The following is a 20,309-nucleotide window of genomic DNA, read 5'->3' as shown; positions in this document are numbered from 1 at the left end:
GATTATCCAGTGTTGTTCTTTCATGGAACTTACTGGATATGAAACCCCATCCTCTCCTGCAATGAAAACTTGTTGAGGGAGCATTGGGCCGGTTTGAAATCATCACAGCCTCTGCAGATGCCATTTGACAGATTGCTGGCTGCCTAATGATTGCTGCTCCTCAAGGCAGCAGTTCATTAAACCATTCACAACCTCAATTAACTGTTCCTCTCATGGGCCCCATTGATGAACCCAGTCCTTTGTGTTCTGGCTGCACATCAAATGCTCAAAGGCTTTTTAGAAGCTCTGGAACCCTAAAAGAAATAGATCTGCTGGTTCCTCTCTGCAGAAGGTGTTGTCTTGCTTAAGCAGTGTTGGGTGAGAAATTATTTCACACTGCAGTCAGTCTGTCTGTCATCATAAGCCACATAATGGAACTTGTGGAAGTGCTGTGCTAAGCTCTGCTCTCACTCACACCATTGTGGTTTCATTGACTGCCATTAACACTGACCAGAAATGCACAAAAGCAACAGGATTTGCTCTGCTGTGGTTTTTCTTCCTTGTGCCTCTTTAAAGTTCTTGTCCTCCTCTTGTCCTTGTTGAAGTGAGCTAATGTTTTGCAGAGCTTTGTGCTTGGGTCTTTCTCTTTGAATGCCATCTTTTGTCATGTCATTATGTAGCTTTGGCAATGCAGCACCTTTCATAAGGCCTGAAAATACCAAATGGGCAAATATCCCACAACTGTTGGAAATGCCATTTGGTAATCATCTGAGGAATGTGAAATGACAACAGGGGAGGACTCTTCCAGTAGAAAGTTAGCCACATCTCTCACTGACTTGGCAAATGGAAGTCAAAACAGAAACCTAAATCTTACAGGCTAGATGCTTCTCTGTTTTCTACTCTGCCAACTGTTGTTACTTTTTGTAACTCACTTTATTTGCAAATATCCAGAAATGTGAAGAAAAGAATTGGAGGTTTGCTTGATGTGTTTCTTCAGTGTCTGAATGTATTTTTTTTAATAGTTTCATAGAGCCTTGGGACATGGAGTCCTTCTGGCAGCGTGGTTTTCATTTGAAGTCTTCTGCTTATCTTCATTTACCTTGTGCATGCCCTGATTAAGCTCTGTGAGTCTGAGCTGCATTTTGTGCCAGGGCCACTTCATTGCACTCCCCTTGTGTGAAGTACCTCTGCTGGGGGTTTCTGCTGGGGATCTTAGTTTGGCCAGAGTGAGGTAAAGTGTTCCTGGTGTAAATAAGAAGCAGGCCCCAGATTTTCATTGCTACCAATAACAAATACTGTAACAAAAATGTGAGAGTAAATAACAGGCAGTGACATGCTTGGTGTATGTATTTTTAAAAGGCAAGCTGCAAAGGAATTCTCCCAAGTCCATTTGATACCATGACTGATGTTGATTTCCAGCACATAATTCTGGTACAGTTTATTTTTACAATACCCTGTGCCAAGAGATCGTTTTTAAATTAACACTGCTGTAGTAATAAAAGAGTTGTGCTAGGCTGATGTAGTCAGTAACGTGGAGGAATCCCAGTGCAACTCTGCTGATGAGTATATTTCCATATTGCTTAAAAGCTGTCTGTTGACTCACACTAACATGATCTGTGCCTCTGTGCATTTACCTTTTGCCACACATACTATCTGCTCTGCTTCTGAGGGCTGCAGCAGCTCCCTTACAAAATGAGTCACAGCACTTGTGTGCTCTTAACTTACTCTCATGCTCTGGATTTTGCTTTGTGTAGTCAAATACCATCACATCTGGTTTTTCCTGCCTTTTCATTGTGATGTAGGTTGTCCTGTTGTATGTATTACTGTTGTAGGGACTCCTCTGAAAGCAGGTGTAACCAGAGTATGTGAGCACCTGCAGCAGTGAGGAGTTACCGTGTGTCGGGTGCTAAACCCTGCTTCCTGTCTTTTCTGGTCTGATAACAGCACCTCCTGTGCTCTAAGTATTGATGGGTGGCTTTTCTTCTCTTCTTTTGCAGAAGTCAGAGGGCCACACCTCTCCCACATGATGGACAGCCAAATGAAATGTCTCAGGCTCCAGTGCTTATTTCCTGCGCTGACCAGTGAAGCTCCACTTTATTGTAAAACATTGTGCTTTACCTAATATCCTAGCCTTGTCTTTACCAAGGGAAGCTAGTCAGTCCATATGATGGAACTAGAGACTGCAATAAAGTACTTATTGCTCTGAGTGGCCCAGAATTCACTGGAAGCCAGACATTAGCAACTTGGGCCAGGTCCTCAAATTGGAACCCAGTATGTAGGAGGGTGATACTGTCTATTAATGAACTGAAATGGAGTGGAATGATCCCAGAGCTTGCTTTCTATTGAAGGCTTTTAAACAGTAAACGGGTGGTTGGTGTGAAAAAGGCTGCCTTTACTGTTAGCTCACACAGCATCTCTTTTACCAACCAGAGAGTACGACAACTAGTTTCATATAATATCTAGTTATTCTAAATGAAAAAGAAAAAAAAAAAAACAACAAAAACACTGACGCACTGCACTAGTTACTATTAGATATTCTTAGTCATTTTTGTACATGAAGATTTAAGTTCTAAGATGGTTTATATTAATAGGTTATGCCTACGTTTATATTGTAGAATGAATTTAAAACCTGTTCCAGAGAACTCAAGGCAGCCTGGACAGATGTACCATTGTTAGCGGTGTTTGGGCAGCCACGTGGTCCAGATGTTCTGCACTTTTATATTTGCCACCGGAGTGGTAGAGTTTACTGGGAAAAGTTCTGACAGGCTATGTTTGGGTTTGTTTCTTTTTAATTTAGCTTTGAATAACCAGGATGATGTGCATTAGAAAAAGGTGTGGTGTATGGAAAAGAAAATATTGCAGATAATTGACTTGTCTTTCATGCCTTGGAGGGTTCCTTTATTTTTGCATAGATATCTGAGCGACTTGGTGAAACTTTCCTGTAAACAAAAAGTACTGCAAATGCGTTTTTCAAAAGTGACCTTAGTATTATTTCACAATTCTGAATAACTTAAAACCATGACGTTTCGATATAGTGTACACCAATACACATACCTTTTGCATTTTACAGACACTGGCATTGTTGTAGTTACTATGCACAGTCCAAATCGGCTTCAGAGTTTGCATAAAGGGCCAACTACAGTTTGTGTTGGTAAAGTGGAAAGCTGTATACAGTTAAACTACAACTGAAGAGTAGCGTTTGACTGAATTCAGACTACAAAACAGATCCATCTGCCAGTTTCTGTCTCTGCTTGTGTTGAATTTTTGTGTTTTGCTGTCATAAATACATCCCAAAAGCAGGCCAAGTGTATCACTTGGCCTGTTACCTTCACTATTCTGACTTACACTATTGTTTAACCAAGCATTGATTCCTACAAATAGATGCAAAATGATCACTAGTAATTGATCTAAAGCTACAAATTCAACAGGGTACTTCTTCTATAGCACAAGATGTTTCCCTACTTTTTGCATTGTAGCACAACAATTTACCAAATTGGACTCCAGCAATAATTTTCTATTAGTCTTCGTCATACCGGCTGAACTTTTGATAGTATTAGATTGAGTTTGAAGTTCTTTGAATTAAGTCTTTAAATGATGCAAGTTTACATCATTCTATCAGGCATTCTTATTTATACTTGACTGAATTGATAATGTGTTTTGAGGTTATTTTGTAACTAATTTGATGTAATAGCCATATGGACAGTAATTATTAATGCTTGCTAGGTTTAGCCTTTCATTGTTGTAGTTAAGTGAAAGTCTCTGGTTCAGTGTCAGGAAACAACATACAGTGTACCACAAGAGTTTTAAGAAAGGATTAAAGGTCTGACAAAAGGCACATAGCTGGGGAAGTGTCACTGAAACAGCAACATCGAGGATGCATGTGGTGAAAGAAGGGAACAAGAGAAGAACAACAAAATTTACAAACCAATGAGTCAGTGAAAAGGCTTTTTTAAAAATTCAGGTGACTAAATGTCTAAGAGCCCCTAGAATGCTATTGCAGCTTATGGTGGTATTTTAAATAAGATTTTATTAAAGTTTTATAAGTTATTTTAACAAGACAGGAAAAATTTAAAAGACTTAAAACTTGTGGGTCACAGCAGGGTGGCTTTTGGAGTTTTGGACCACTTTATAATTAGCTGAAATCCAAATATGTTACAGTGCAGGCCGTTCACGTTGACAATGGTACTAACTTATTTCTCTAGAAACCTTTAGAGTAGATATATTTTTGTCAAAGCACCCCATCCTTCCTCGATTTAAATTTCAATATTGTTCCTGGAGATATTTCTGTATATTAATGGTACCTTTTTTAAAAGAAACAGAAAATTACTTTTTTCTATATTAATTAATATCTTACTTGATCTGCTTTTCCTTGACTTTCCCTTAGAGAGGGGGTAGGGTTGGGTCAGTTTACTGGATATGACTGTTTTCAGATACTTACAAACCTTTTTGTAGATATGCTTAATTTTTAAGCGATTAGGCACTGAGAGTAGCAGAAATCCTGCAAAGCTTTATAGTTCACTAGGCATTTGCCTTTGTTGGTTCTATGAGTGATGTCTTGATTTGAGTAGCTAGAATTTTCCCTGAATCTACTAGAAGGGGTATCAGTATTTTCAGGTAACAAAGTCTGTTAGCACAACAAAAACTTCAGACCAATATCTTACTGTATTGGGGTTGGGTTTTTTTTCCTTGTTTGTTTTGTTTTAATTTTTATTAATTTCAGCTGCTTTCATTTTGGAAAATCTTACTGCTATTGTGTGTACTTCAGTATACCAGCAAACACTGTTACCTGTTAACACATTGTCCACAAATGCCTCTAGAGAAGAAATTGTTGCACCTTATGTATATCTCAAGCAAACCAAAATATGATGCTTTTCTGCTTTGTTTATTCTGAATATGTTGTATCATACTTTACTGAACCCATTTTAACTTAGCTAAAGCTATCAGTATTTATGCATTTCACATTATTTTCTGGATCTGAACCTGTGTATAAATCTTTCTTTAAAAAAAAAAAAGACAAGCATTTACTGTAGTTGTCCTCTATGACTTATCCATGGGAGGGGGGAATCTTGTCTCAAGTGTAAAATGCAGTACTGTCCCAGTTTTACTTGGCTTTTATTTATTTTGTCATCTTCAGTATTTCATAGTTCTGAGGCATATGAAATGCATTGTCATGGCCGAAGCTACAGATCTAAGAAGCTGGGAGAAAATTACTGTAATGTCTTCTTAATTGTTCTAGTACTGTATACAAATATGGGAAATATGTTCTGCAGAACATTTGAGATGCAGATTCTTATCCCCACAGTAGGCTATTTTCCAGGTATTAGACCAAATCAATCAAAACTTCATATCTTACAGGTCTTTTCTGACTAAATTATTCTGAAAATATTTATGGAGATTACTTAATGCTCTGCTTCTGGCAGTAAGTACCCCTTGAATGTGCTGTGATTTCAGAAAAGAATATATTTATTTAAGCTCTCTGAATGCTCTTTTATACTAATACGGTATCCCAAAGTCAGGAGCAAGAGATTTCTTGGTAGTTTGGGTTTCTATTTTATAGCACTGGTGCATGACCTTTGAAATTAAAGTGATAAGCGTTGTTGGAAAGGGGCACCAAGAACAAGGGACTGGTAGAAGTGTGTGGATTTGTGGTGTTTAAATTCCAGCTTTGGTCTGTATTATTTGGGTGAAAGCTGCCTTTGTAGCACAAGGCTGAAGAGTATTCTGTAGTTTGTATCAAGTAGAGAGTTGTAAGTCACGTCAGTACAAGGGAATGCCTTATAGTTTGGATGCTGTCTTTTGCAACAGGATATTAATTGAAACAATTTTAATTTTCACTGCCTGTTTAGCTACTGTACAGATACTGAACCAACTGAAAGCAAGTTATAGACATGGGGCAGCTAAGAGCATGTAAGGAAAGCTGTCCTTTATTCTCAGTATGGCAACATTATGGCAACAAAGGAGAATTAGAAAAGAATTTAGATGTGTATATATAGGGGTGTGTGTGTGTGGGTGTGTGTGTGTGCGTGTACCTGTGTGTGCCTGGGTGTGTACATTCTGCAAAAAAATGATGTAGGAAACCAGAAACATGATGGGTCTACAAGACACTATAATGTATGTTGACCCTTTGGAGTGCACTCCCTTTTTTTTTGAATGCTGAGTCTAATATGGCTACCTCTCCTAAAAGACTACTTTTGTTAACTTCCATTTACCTTTAGGCATGATCATGTAATCTTTTTGGCCATTGATACCATTTGTATATCGCTGTGTGCTTTATTTTCCAAGAGCAACATATATATAGCGCAGACACCATAAAGGCTGAATATACAGTAGTAGCCAAACTATGTTGCTGGAGCATTTTTGTTTAGCCTCTGCCACAGTCCTATGGGTTGCAGGACCCACTAGCTCTGCTTGGTTCAGTGAGATCAGTTTCTGTAAGAGCAGAAGATGCAGTGCTTGAAGGGTGGTGGACTTGTGATGTTTCCAGAGGTGTCGAGTAAGCTACATGCTGCTCTTGAAACAGCTTCTGGAGTTTACGTTCACAGTCCTGATTTTGCAAGGAAGCATAACTGTACAACTTGGGTGTTGTATACCCTACATTATCCATTAGATGCCGTTTGTTTGCTGTGCTTGTTTGATAGGTTGTAGAGCTCCTTTGCCATGTTTTGCAATACTCGTGGCCTTCTCCCTACCCTGTATGTATTTTTGAACTGTCAACTACAGCTGCCAGGATGCTGAGGCCCTTCAGGACACTGAGTGCCATGAACAAGTACATATTTAGGCTGTGAAAGGGTTACTTGTCTCCTCCCCTGAATTCCCCAAGAAAAAGGCACAGTGAGGTTTATGGTCTCACCGAAGTACTACCATAGTCATTTATATACTCAGTATTCGGTACTGAATTGACAACTTTGAAGAAGCTTATAAGATGAATGTCTATTTCATGTTCCCCCACTAATTCTTTGATGGCAGAAATCTAGGAAGACTTGACATGAGATCTCCACTTAGCAACACACCCAGGTGTAGGCTGGAAACCCCTCTTAAGGGGCAGCATTGTTGTTGTCATTGTGACAGTGTGGGAGCCCCGATCACAGACCACTATGCTTTTGGATTTAAGCTTGGGCTTGCATGGTGTTCCTGGGGGAAGCATGTCATCATGACCTAGGGCCTTCATTGAGGTGGAATTTTAAAACTACTGCAAATAGCTTAACATCTATGGAGTTCTTCCAAAGAATTATACTGTAGTTTCTGAATCTTGGCTGTTTAGCATATACTAGGAGACCTGCGCTGTACTCCACTGGAAAAACCACATCTGTTCAGGAAAACTGACTGGGCTCCCAAATGTAATGCTCCTCTGCTCTTTTCAGCTCCAAGCTGAAACCTTGTTTGCCCCTCAGTACTGCTGTACTTCAATCAGTGGTTGGGTCTTTGAGGGCAACAAAAGCAGGAGAGGCATGTACTTGCCTGTGTCTGCATGTGTGTGTACGTACACTCACACACACAGTGGAGTGCAGTGACTTCCAGCATGTACTCTGCGCTAAAGTGTTCCTGTGTTTGCTCATAAAACAAACAACTTTGAAGTTTTTCAGACGATAGTTTTCCAACTTCCTTGCTAGATTTTAGTATCTTTTCTTCACATTAAACAGCATAAGGTGTGAATTTCAAAAGTCACATCTGAAAAAAGCACAGAACCTGTTGACCTGGATCTACAAAAACCTTCTTTCTCAGCAGTGCTTGCTTTTAATAACCAGTATCTGTTGACAGTTTCAACACAACTGATTTGCTATGATCTTTTTTCTTGGAGCCCAATCCTTCAACTTCTATTCTCACATGTATTTCCACTGAATTTCGACTTAGTATATAGTTTTATTCTTTCCAAAGTTTGGTGTAAACATGCCTTACAATGGTTCATCTCCATCAATGGTATAACAGAGCTACTGCCTTCTTAGTTGTGTGTAGTTAAGTCAGTAAGCACATTTATAGAATGTCATACTTTACTCAAAAACCTCTAATTTGATACTTCTAAGTGCACATGTTAAGTCATGTGTATAACATGCTAAAGTACATCAAACTGTGATAATGAAGCTGAATAAAAGATTTAATAAAATATTTGAAATATTTGATAAGGACCTTTAAATAGATTTCTTTATGTTCATTCTATTTTGGTTATCTAGCGTGTGCCTGTAAACAGTTTCCCATTTAAAACTAATGATTGCAAATAAATACTATTCAAATGAGCTTCTTTGATACTTCACCTGCTTTACCATCAAATGATTGTTTACTTTAACATATGGCTGAGTTAGCAGTATTTGCAGAATTTGTTTTTAGCTACAGTACAAACTTGTTGGGTTGTTTATATTTAAACAAGCTCATTTTCACCAGAAAATGGAAGATGCCAAAACCCAGGGATGGATCCTCAGAACTGTATGCTGTAGTTTTCTGTCAGATCATCCACTCAGCTTCTACACAATGACTGTGAAGATGTCATTTACTTTGCAAAGAACTTCTGCCCAGTTGTTCTTCCATACATGTGTCTGTACTGGGAGCTTCCATTTTATTATTTAAAACTTCCGAGCCTGGCTCAGCACTGTTGACATTGCTTAGAAGATCCACAGATCCATTCAGGTGCCCTAGAATTCTGCGGACTTATATTGCATGAAACTGGAGATTGTGGGACAGAGAGAGCCGGGACTCAGTGCAGTTAGGCTTTTGAAGAAAAGCTTGCCTTTTCTTCTGAGCTTCCTAGGTATCTACTTCGTTTTTGTGGATTTTGTTATCTTTGCACAGTTGGGAAGCTTGTTGATAGTCAACAGAGATAACAGAGATAAAAGAGAAGTCATCCCACAGAAGAAGCCCTTGCTATGATTTCAGTCTTTGGACATAAGAGAACTTAATAATGGTTTATCTTTTAGAAATAAGTAGCAAGCAACATCAATGCCTAAACCTAAAGGTAGTAGGTTCCCACTACTTTGGAAACTTGTTTAAACCAGGAGTCTGCTCTGCCCATATATTTTACAGTCTTGAGGCTTGAAAATTAGACTGTTTAAGATCTTCTCTTTTTCTGTCTTTGGATGCCTGAAACCTCCTTGATTGCCATGTATTTTTTGATCACAGAAGACCCCAGAACAGACTTCATGAAGCCAATAGACACTGGCTGTTCACGTGGGAGCAGATCTGTCTCTGAGTCAAAAGCAGAAGAAGGGGAACATTTAGGGTTTTTTTTATCTATGTGCTATTTACTCAGGAAAGAAGAAACGTATGCAATTTTGCACTGCCTTTACTGGGTATGCGTCAGTATCTCTGCAAAAAAACACCAGAAATGGAAAAGCTTCAGCCTTAAAGGCCATGTAAAGGTCATGGGAAAGGGGAAGGAAAGTTCTGATTCAGTGAGCAAAAAAAGTGGAAGAAATTTTAAGAAACGCATCTTCTGTCAGTATCCAATGCCCTGTCAGGGACCTTGAAATCACTATTCACCTTTTTTTATTACTAAATTACCTTAAAACAGTTGTCTTCATTCCTTGAAGTCCCATCTTTTCTCCTCTGTTTTCATTTGGTTCTTCCAACTAAAAACCTGCTGAATTCAGCTAATTCTCAGTGCATCTAGATCTGGTTTGTTACCCAGCTCTCACTCAGGTTGCTTTTTCCAACTGCATGGCATTTCCACTGACTCTTAACTGTCAGGTAAGGTAAATTTCAACTAATACTTCTGGAAAAACACAGGATGGAAAGGCATCATCCAACTCAAGCACCATGCTTTGCTAGACACTGCTATTCTCCCCTTGATACCATTGTTGGGTCCCTTTCATTGTTCATTCTGGAGTTTTTTAATGTACAGCTAACCCTGCTTTCAGAGAGACTTTTTTTTTCCTACAATGTGACAACATGGAGTGAGACACACAGTATACCTGGGCATGCAGTAGCCATGCTATACACCAGCTCATGTGGCTGTCAGTTCTCCAGTAGGACACTAGCACTTTGTAACAAAATATGAGATGCGTTCCTATCTCTGCTGCAAAGTTCTGTTTTGTTTTGTTTTCTGAAATAAAACCTGTAAGATACAACATCTACCTTCTATCCAGTGTCAAATTCTTTTTTTTTTTTGGTGGACTTTTCTTACCACAGCAACAGTAAGAAATTGAGCTCTAATACAGTTGTATTTAAAATATACTTGAAATTTCATCAAGGCTTTATTGGTTGTCTTCTGATTGGAGAATTATTAGATGTTCAGCAGAAATGCACTGGCCCACAGTGTCACTGCTGCAAGCCCAGCTGAAATTCCAGTTGAAAATCCAGCCTATATGAAGTACAAAATACAAAACATGTAGTCCATATAGAGCAGCACTTTAGCTTATTTGTCATTCTGTGAAACAAGAGGAACTGATTGAAATAGACCCAAAAGTCAAGCCAGTTGAGTCAGAATGACATGCTTAGCATTGCAGCACACTAAGAGAAGGCAGGTTGCTATCAAACAACATCCAACTTAAGAAAACAAAAAGGGTGGGAAAGAGAAAACCTGAGGTCCTGGGAGGTGTCATTCCAGTCCAAAATAAGTTTTTGGAGTACATCTTTGGAGTACAAGTTTCATATATGGCCCACCAAAGGCTTCCCAGTTACAGCAGACCATCAGGCTTCAGTCAGACCAATCTGAGCATCAGTTTCCTTCCTTCCTATTAAGGGTGGGTTCCCTTAATACCTGGTCAGCACAACTGGGTTATTAAAACACTCTGCTGTTTTTAGGAGTTAAGGAGAATTTGGAAATCAGATAGTGCCAATCTGTCAATAGTTTAGGATACATAATTTTGGTTTTGATGTCCAGTAATGACTTTTGTAATGGCTTTGGAGTTTGTGTGTTTTCAGTCTTGCAAATCCAATGTCATCGATTCAGGCAGCCTGCAGCACGCCATTGCCATTGGCATCAGAGTGATGTCATTTGAAGCAAATTCACTGCACATCTCTCTCTTGACAGATGATTCCCTTTTACATTTGTGATTCATCTGGTTTGGGACTCCCAGCTGTGGTGTTTGTCATGAAGGTGGGCTCTGGCAGGGGGAGGTTCTTTTGCTACAAGCCTCTCCAGGATGGCAAAAAGTTTGTCAGTGCCTCGACAACTTTGTGTGGGCTCTGTGCTTGCCTGCAGCTGCTGAGATAGATTTTTATAATACAAAGTGAAACAAACCCAGTTGGGAACTCAATGATGAAGTTGGACCTTCATGAGTTTCCAGGTTTCAGTAGGCAGTACAGAGATTGACAGGTTGTGGCAACAAGGCTGTGTTTGCTTTTGTTTTGAAGAGCAGAGTTTTCTAGCAGAACTAAGATGGTAGGGAAGTTACCATCACAGCAGATGGACAACTCATTGTCTTCAAGAGGTTCCAATTTCAAGAGCAAGATTTGCCAAGTGGTCTAAAAAAAGAGCAGAAATTACAGTTTAAGTCTGTGTCTTGGAATGGATGCTGTGTTTTGCTCGAGTGACTGTAGCAGTAACTTTTCATTACTTCAGTTAGAAGTAATGTGTGAGCTGCTTAAGGGGTGATGCAGTTTGAAACCATCCCATTACTCCCAGATGACAGATGTATTTGGCACGTGGTGTAAGTGCTGCTAATGAGTGCTTCCCTGCAAGTACATCATAAATAATATCAAGTGCTCATCTTTATTTGAATCAGTAATTCAGAAAATTCTTCTCGCTGTCCTAAGTAAATACACTGTGCTTGGCTGGCACAAGGCATAGTGCTACACTGAAAAGTAATGGAGGGAAGGATTTGCTTTGTGACTGTTAAATCTTGATACATAATTTTTTTTTCCAAACATCTTTGCTAGTAATTGTCCATAGTGCACCAGATTTAGGACATAGTTAATTGAACTCTGAGATCTTTCAAAGTGAAGGTAATTACTTATTTCTCATGCAGAAAACCATGCCAGCAAGGAAGTCACTTAGGGATGAAGGGTTGCATTTTTGAAATAACTAATTTATGAGGATTTTACTCATGGTATGTTTCATGGGTGAGAACCTTGAAAACAGCATAATACACAAGAGTCGGTATAAAAGCATTAGTTTCATATTCCTGGATTCTGATAATCTACAACTAATTTAAAGAACCTAGACCAAAAAATAGATATTTCCTGTTCCACCTTGACATGGTGGTTCTCTAGTTAAAGGCTAAGGGTTGCCAGCAGGGATTTAAAAGCATCTTTAATGATGAGATAAAAATGTATTCTTAAATAGGAATTTCTGGGCTTTTAGACCACTCAGAAAATACTCAGTGTGCTTTGCAAGAAGAGCAATTTTTTAGTACTTTTGATAAATAAAACCACAAATATAGCTATTTCAACAGTCTTAAGATAAATAGAAAGTGACAAATGGAATTTTTTGATGCCTCGGACATAGATGGGAGTCCCTCAGCAGTGCTGGCTTGTCACACCTGACAGTCCTTGTGGGAGGATGTGGTGGTGTGCCTGGAATATTCATTTGTATCCAGCAGTAAACCACCATCCCACAAATCTCAGCCGCTGGAAATCCATTTCCATCAAGATACCAGGGACATGAACAGCATAAAAGCTGTTTAAAAAGAACTGCTTGGGTCTTTTGTCCCACTGAAAATGTTTTCTATTTGGTAGAGAGAGATCTCTTCCTTGGATGGTTTTCTTTATGTTGTTGCAGGAAGTTGGGAACACCAAGCTTCACTTGCAAATCTTTCACCTTGCTTTTCAATTATCTTGCCTTTCTCTCCTCTCTTTTTTTGAGAGGCTGAACACTTGGTAGACATCAGTAGCAAAACATACCACAGATTTTCAGTGGGATGGACAGTATCCCACACCTTCCCAAGCATAACTCTAAAAAACCTGCAGTGGTTTTTTAATTAGTATTTTAACAACAGTTTTCCTGAGCTATAGCTGTGCATCAAACACAGCTTCTGCAGAAAGATAGGCAGAGGGGGTGGGATCCTGCTGGGAAGTGGATAGAGCAGCAAAGCTGGGCTCTCCAGACCTTTTTTGTGCCTCTGGCACTGTGGGAAAGCACACCACCAGTGCCAGATCCAGGTACCCAGCAGGTTTTTGAAACCTGATAAATTATTTCCTCCTCCTAGCAATTTATTGTGAGAGTAGATTCACAGTTTATGGGAATTTGGCCTGGTTCATTTTTTAGTGCATGGCTTAAGTTCACTTTTTTTTTTTTTTTTTAAGCCAAACCAAACCCCCTTCAGTAGTGCCTATTAGACATAAAACATTCAAAAGAACTCATTCTAAGCCTTAACTTGCAAAATAAAACTCAACACATTTCTAAATTTCTTTATTACAGGAGGAAAAGGCAGCACCCAGACAATTATACTTTTTTCTCCATAATTACAGAAGAAATCTTCAAATAAACCTAATATTGGTTTTTCCAGTTACTTTGCTCATACAGCCTCACCTACGGCAGCAGGCACACGTGGAGGCAGCCTGTGGGATCAGACATGCAGCATTATGGCTTTCTCTCCAGTGAAGGCACCCTGGCCATCAGAAAGCTGTGCAGCAGCCCCACTGCATCCAAAGGATGGGATAAGGGATGCCAGCTGCCAGGTGCTGCAGACAACTGCAGTTCGAGTTGCACCTGCGGGGTTCACGTAGCCAAGGGCTCTTGCCCTGCATGTTTTGTCAGTTTGTAAAATGTTGCTTTTGATTTCTGTGTCTTTCACCTGCTTGTGTTTGAAAGCTGTTCTAGGCACTTTGCATGGCAGAGGTTGTGTTGGCAGCACAGTTCCCTGCAGGTTTGAGTTGTTACAGGCAGAGATTGGCAGTGGAAGCACCAGATACTTGCTGTTGTAAACGTCATCCGTCTCCTTGAAATACTGTTGTGATGGTGGTTGTCTCAAGGCTCTGTGCACATGGCGTAATTGCTGCTGTAAAGACATTTTTTACCCTCCTGTTATTGTTACTGAGCACTGCTTTCATCAAGAAACATGAACTGGGGAAGGATGCCACAGATTTTGACAATTAAATCTGTCCCTAGATGATCTTTTTTCATCCATGCGAAATTTATACATAGGAGTGGGCGGATTAACTCAGGGTGCAGACAGGCCTGTAAGGAAAGACCAGCACCTCCATAAATCAAATTCTGCATTTTCTGCTTGTGTTTCTAAGTTGCTAAAGTAATTGCTTACTGCAGAAATGGTGAACAGATGGATTCCCACTGCCATCCGTAGGTGAGCATGGCAGACCAGTGTGGCTGCTGCTGTGTGTTCACATCCTTTCACTCCTTGTAGGTTGACTGCTGTTACATTGCTGCATTAATTGTGCACCATAAGCCAGCTGAGAGGAGCTGGGGGTGGAAGGTCAGCTTTGGGCAATCATGTTACGTGAAACACAGCGTCACACATCATCATCACAGTAGTGTTGGTATTTCCTAAAGGTCTTTCATCTTGATGTTTGTGAGCACCTGTTTTAAAATGCCCAGGCTCCTAGCTTGACTTTTTTAAATTTTCTTCTTTTTTTTTTTTTTTTCAAGACAGAATTATGTTTCATGTAAACCACATAATTATTTGGGCTACTTGTAGCAGATTTTAGAAACCAGATGCTCCTTGAATGCCCAAGCCATGCAATCCATGGGCAAGAGCCAGTGAAGGGTATTTAAAAGAGGCAGTGGTTCTTGTCAGTGCGGGGTTTTCTTGTTCATTATCAACTTGTCAGAAGATAGGTCAACATTTTTAAAGATGGAAAAAGGCTGAAGGAGGACTTTCTGTGACAGCTTTTGAATGTCAGAGTGGACATTTCTGTATATTCTTCCTTGTTTGCTGCTCCCCATTTCCATCTTTTTTCAGAGTGATTATAGAATTAGACAGGGTTTTGGTGGTGAGTGAGGAAAGTGTAAGCTGACTCTTAATAGGATGTCTGAAGTGCTTGTGTCTGTTCCTGGACTAACAGCAAGCTAAGGCAGAAAACCAAACAGCCAGACAGGATATTAAACACATCCCGGGTTGTGGCAGGATGAGATCTTGGCATTATTTACTTGGTGCAGAGTCACAGGGCCAGAAGGGACTTGGAGACATCAGCTAGACATTTTCCAAGGCAGATTAAGCTATACTTAGCACAGACCTGATGGGTGGATGGGTGAGTGTTGAACTTGTCCTTGAAAGCCTCTAATAGTGGAGAATCAGCAATTTCCCATGCTGTTTTTTCCAGTGTTTCACTGTCTTTTTGAGGGTGATTTATTCCCCCAGTGCCTAGAGTACAAAATTTTAGGGTATAGGAGAAAAAGACAGTGCCCTCAAATGACATTAGATTGAGGAGCATTTCAGCTGTTTTCATAAATGCAACCTAAAAAATAATGGTCAGATAAAATCTGAGACAAGATTTTCAAGGATCACCAGCCCAAATTTGCTCACTACAGGACTCCTCCATGCCTTTAGAAACCTCTTTCTTCAAATGGTGTGTCAGGTTGATGGTTAATAGCCATATCAGAAAGGTTCAAAGAGACCTTTCTCCTCATGCTGTGTTTTCTATCCAGTAGTTGCCTTCAATTTTTTTTTTACAGAGTTCAGACAGTGAAAAAACAGAAAGCCAAACCAAAAAATCCCCAGCCCCAAACCAACCCAGCTTGCCATCCTTTTTCCTTGCTACCCTTTTCAGATACTACAAGGCCATCAGTAAAGCCATATTACAAGGAGGAAACCAAAGGAGAGCATAATCCATTTCTTTAGGCAGTGCTTGTGCCAGCCACAGCAAAAGGCTGGAGAGCCAGCATGGCCTTGGCCTACAGCTGTCCTCTCCCTGTTGCCTCCTGCCTTGGAAACAGCCTTTTTCCTTACTGTCCTCTGGTGAGATGCTGCTGGAAAGGCATCACCTGTGCTTGCAGCAAGGTCCCTGCCTGGGGTCTGATGCAGCCTCTCCCTGAAGACATGGGAAAAGCTGCGTGCAGTGGTGTTGGCAGTGCAGGGACCATGACATGCCCAGGTCTCTGCTTTAAAACAGGGACCCATGCTGTGCCTGCAATACTCTCTCCACCTCCAAACTAGGACTAGTGGAATAATTTTGAAACAGTTTGGAGACTAATGGAGCGGGGCCGGTGTGTTACAAGAGCTGTGCACTCCCCTGTTACCTCTGCACCAGTTTAGCCGGGGCATTGACACAGTTTATTGAGGAGTCTCTGGGTGACTGTCCATGCTGAGAACCCATTACTGGAAATAGGCACCCAGTGGGGAAGCAAAGGGTAGAGCATGTCCCTCAAGCTGGGCAGTTGCCTTCCTTTTCTGCCTGTTGTGGTTCGTCAGGAGGCTCTCAGCCTGGACTCCTGGTCGCTGTGCCTGGTGCCCTGTGCCTGGTGCCAGGGCTTTGCTGTGTTCACCAGAAGTTGCAGGCTTGCAAGAAATGGGTTGGCAAATCTCTTACACTCTCCTGGTCCAGGCATCAGGCAGAGATCACCCCAGCCATGCTGGCATGTGCTGGGACCCCACAGTCCTGCTCTTCTGCGTGGCCACACGAAGCTCAAGGGGGAAAAGGCAATGGCAAAGCCCCCTGGTCCCCATGGCAGCCGGCACTGGTGCCTCCTGCAGTGCACAGCAGCAGCCCTTTGTAGCCCCACAGTGCTGTGGTCAGGGCCAGCAACGCTCCCCAGGGCTGCCAAGGCTGCGAGCACCAGCCCTGCACAGCCATGGCCCCATGGCCTCGGCAGGAGCAGCTGCAGGCAGTGCAGAGGGGGCCCTGCTGCCAGAGGCATTCATTGCCTCTTGTCTGCTGTGGTACCCCAAGATCCCACTGAGCTGCTCCGTGTGGTGTCACAGAGCTGGGCACTGACACCCAGGGAGTCACAGCAAAGCAGCACAGGGATTGTGTGCTGTGTTGAAGAGCTGAAACAAGTGGTACCACTGGCAGGACACAAAGCTGAGGCTTCCTATAGATGTTTGCTCCAGGTGACATCTGGCCCCAGTTAGGGGCATGGATATGGCAAGGAGCTTGGATGGATGGGGCACCCGGGTCTGTTCAGTTTCAGGATGAGCCTTTGATGAAATCCCTGTACTGACCAAAGACTGACTTTGAAGGGCAGTATCTCCACAGACAACCTCCTGCAGAAGTTGGCAGTCTCCAAGCACTGAGAGAGAAAATATTTAATGGCTTAAAAAGGAAAAGGGGGAAATGGAGCAGTTTAGAAAATGCAATTTCTTCAACAAGTTTGTGATTGAAAGAACTGGCACTATAAAAGGGGAAGCCAAACTTCCCCTTTTATAGTGGGAGGGATGAAATTAATTTTCCCCCAGCCCAATAATCACCCTGGCTTAGAGCTAGGAGTTTTTGCTCCTGTGAAATATGGTGCATTACTATCAGGCTGCACTTCAGTTGCAAATTAACCAGTACGTTCAGTAGTCCTTGCTTTCACCATCAATGTAGTCTTTAGTGATGCCTGGGGAAGGAAAAGTGTTTTCCTCCATGTTTCACAGTTTTTCTCCTGCTCTCATAGACCCTTAATCCTTTGTGCTCCCCTTGATTTTCTCAGTGCTGCTCAGCCCTGGAAACCTTACCTGGAATAAGCAAAAACAAGTTACAGTGGAGACAGAAGTGACAAAAAAAAGTTGCACTATACAGCAGATCTACCAGAGTCAACTAGGGTATGATTTCCAAATTATACCCTGTTACTCAGTAGTGAAAAACACAAGACCAGCCAGTACAGATGAATATTCACCTGATTTTACAGTGTAATTGCTTCTCACTTAAAATTTGCCCTTTTTTTCCCCTTTCTCCCAGCATAACAACATGCTTCCCACATTTTCCCTGCTCTTGAGTATCAGCATGTGATTTGAGTCCTGTAGAACTGGAGAGGAATTACTAACAGAACTGAAAAATAACTCTGATCCTTGCATGCACAAAATTCTTAGCCAAATAAAAAAAAAAAAAGGCATTTCTCTTGTGTTGTGCTTGCACAGTTTCAATGGCAAAGCAAAGTCTAAGGGCATAAATACGGTGAAGTGATGCTCTGTGGTGATGCAGAGACTGAGGTGACTGAGTTTTAAACAGTGTCCCTACACATTGTCTCTCCTGATATAGCCATAAAGCTCAGTTTCCAGCTTTTGTGTGCACTCCTCTTCTTGTGGTACTTTCCTGCCTGCTCCCAGTGGGTACCTGGATGAGACAAAGAAGGATACCTGCTGCTCAGATAGCCAAGATTGCTTCTGAGTTCGCTTGAAATCCCAGTCAGGAACTTTCTGTCTTCACTGTTTTGTAATCAAAGATGCAGAGGGCACAATTCAGCCAGGACATGTTTGCCGGGCTGAGTGCTCATGCTATGTGTGCTCTTGGGTACAGACCATCCTTCCTTCCCTCACACTGCAAAACATCCTGTTCCATCAGGGCATCCTTCTTTCAAATACATATTTTTAAGCTCCCCTATCAAAATGTCAGAATTATTAGGGGAAACTATTTGTTTGTTGCTACACTTTACTTGATATATCTCTTGTGCTGTATCAAAGATGGCTCCTGTTGAGTGTGTGCTTTTGTCCAGATGTTGGAGCTTGCTCTGGAGGTTGTTTCTGCCTGGCTGGGGGGCCCAGGGGAACAGAGTGGTCACTTGTGCAGGTGGGACTATGCTGAGTCACACGGGTAGGATCCTGGTTTGGCAGGAAATGCAGCAGGCTGTGGGGGATACCCTCAACACTGGTGTGGTACCTGAGGCAGAGCAACTGTGCGTCAGGGTGTGGTCACTGATTTGGGAAGAGGCTTCTAGAAACCCTCAGGCAAGGAGTGTGTTAAGTGACATCTGTGTCATGAACAAAAGTGATGAGGCATCTCGTGTGAGCAGTGAGGGTTGGGCTGAGAGCAAAGTGATACCACTTAGAAGAGGGGCCTCACCTCCCCATCCCTGTTTTTAGGAGCAAATCCATTGGAAGGGGCACTGCCTGTCTGCATGTGTGTGCTCCCATTTTGCCTTTGCGAGTGGACCCCAAGATGCAAACAGGGAGCAGATTGGAAAAGGGTGGCACAAAAGGCACTCTAGGCCTTACTGGGCCTTTATGGTGCTCCCTGCAAATGTCTCTCCCTTCCTCCTCCCCTGCTGGCGGTTTGGGCTTGGCTCTTGGGCAGCAGCAGCAGCACACAGCGCTCTGCTCCCTGCCTGCTGTGGGGAGCACAAGGCTCACATGGCCCAGTTGGAGATTTGACCAAAACGTGTTAAAAGTATTTCCTCAAATAGTCAGTTTTAATTTTAATAAGTCATATTTAGCCTTAAGGGCACTGGTTGTGTGAAAGGGAAAGGGTTATGTCCTGAAAGCAAAGTCAGATGAATGGGTGCCGTGTGAAGGGCTGCTGAGAGCTTGGTGTGGGCTGAGAGGCATCACATCCTCCTTAAGAGAGAGGAGTCCTTGCCATGTGGTTGAAAAGCATGGTGGGATTGACAGGGGAAGCACTTTGACTGAGAAATGTTCTTTTAGATTAAACAACAAATTTCTGCATGCACATACAGACTAGATCTTCGTAACGCGGCAGGCTTTGACAGTGTACTGCAGCATTATTGCTATTTATAATCGACAATTACTAACACTATAATCCAGTAAATTTAGTGGTAGCAATTACAGCAACATAAATAGCAATCCAGATGACTAAAGGCATTGCTGTCAATGCAGGTGGCAGCTATAACATTAGACAAAGAAGTCGGAGGGAAGATATCAGGACTCGATATGTGAGCTTGGGTCTGCTAGTGTTTTATATACCATTTTTAATATACTTCCTGAAATGAAGCTTCAGAAAGGTACACTGCCTCTTTAAAATTAGTCTAGGAACTACAGGTAGTTCACATTATTTTTAAAATAATAAATCTCTATATATATCTATATTAAAATATATATGTATACATAAGTTTGCTAGCCTACCTTGTGGAAAGGCTGCAGCTAAACTAAGTCTGAGCTAATATTGTATTACCATGGTCTTCTGGTTTGTAGATAGCCCTTCCTTATTAGATGAGGTTCTGTTCTTGCTCCACAGAAGGTGCCTGTGTATATAACTCCTTTGTATTGCTTTCTGCAGAGTCCCTTATATATTTCTTACTACTAATGCTGTGTAGAAAAGGAAATCCAGAGATTTTACTACTGATAATTAACCATTAATGGTCATTAGCAAAATAAAGATTTAGTTGTTTGAGAAACAGATTATTTATATTGTGTATGGTTTATTGCCTGATAACTTGTTTGGTGACTGGATATTCTTTTCCTTCTCCTGGTCCTTTTCTGCTTTTTCCAGCTATGGTGTTTACTCCTCACTTTGATTATCTAGCAGGCAATAAAGTATATTGTATGTTTTGAAGCCAAGTGGTGTGCTCCTTACTCGTGCACCGCAGGGAGCCGGGGCTGCTGCGGGCACAGCTGGCACCTCTGCTGCTGGAG

At 41.5% G+C, this 20,309-nt stretch overlaps 1 protein-coding gene across 8 annotated transcripts in view; it reads left to right on the top strand.

Annotated features, from left to right (window-relative positions):
• Positions 1–20,229, top strand: part of BBX (BBX high mobility group box domain containing) — a 149,193-nt gene extending 128,964 nt beyond the window's left edge. For all 8 annotated transcript variants that reach the window (XM_054627799.2, XM_077174393.1, XM_077174394.1 and 5 more), the window contains one exon: positions 1,977–20,229. In XM_054627799.2, coding sequence (XP_054483774.2) covers positions 1,977–2,064 — 88 coding nt within the window. In that variant the 3' untranslated portion in view covers positions 2,065–20,229. The remainder of the gene's footprint in view (positions 1–1,976) is intronic.
• The last annotated feature ends 80 nt before the right edge of the window (positions 20,230–20,309 follow it).

The sequence above is a fragment of the Agelaius phoeniceus genome, chromosome 2 (assembly GCF_051311805.1).
Source record: "Agelaius phoeniceus isolate bAgePho1 chromosome 2, bAgePho1.hap1, whole genome shotgun sequence".
Taxonomy (NCBI): Eukaryota; Metazoa; Chordata; class Aves; order Passeriformes; family Icteridae; genus Agelaius; species Agelaius phoeniceus.
This window is presented reverse-complemented; position numbering and strand designations above follow the sequence as displayed.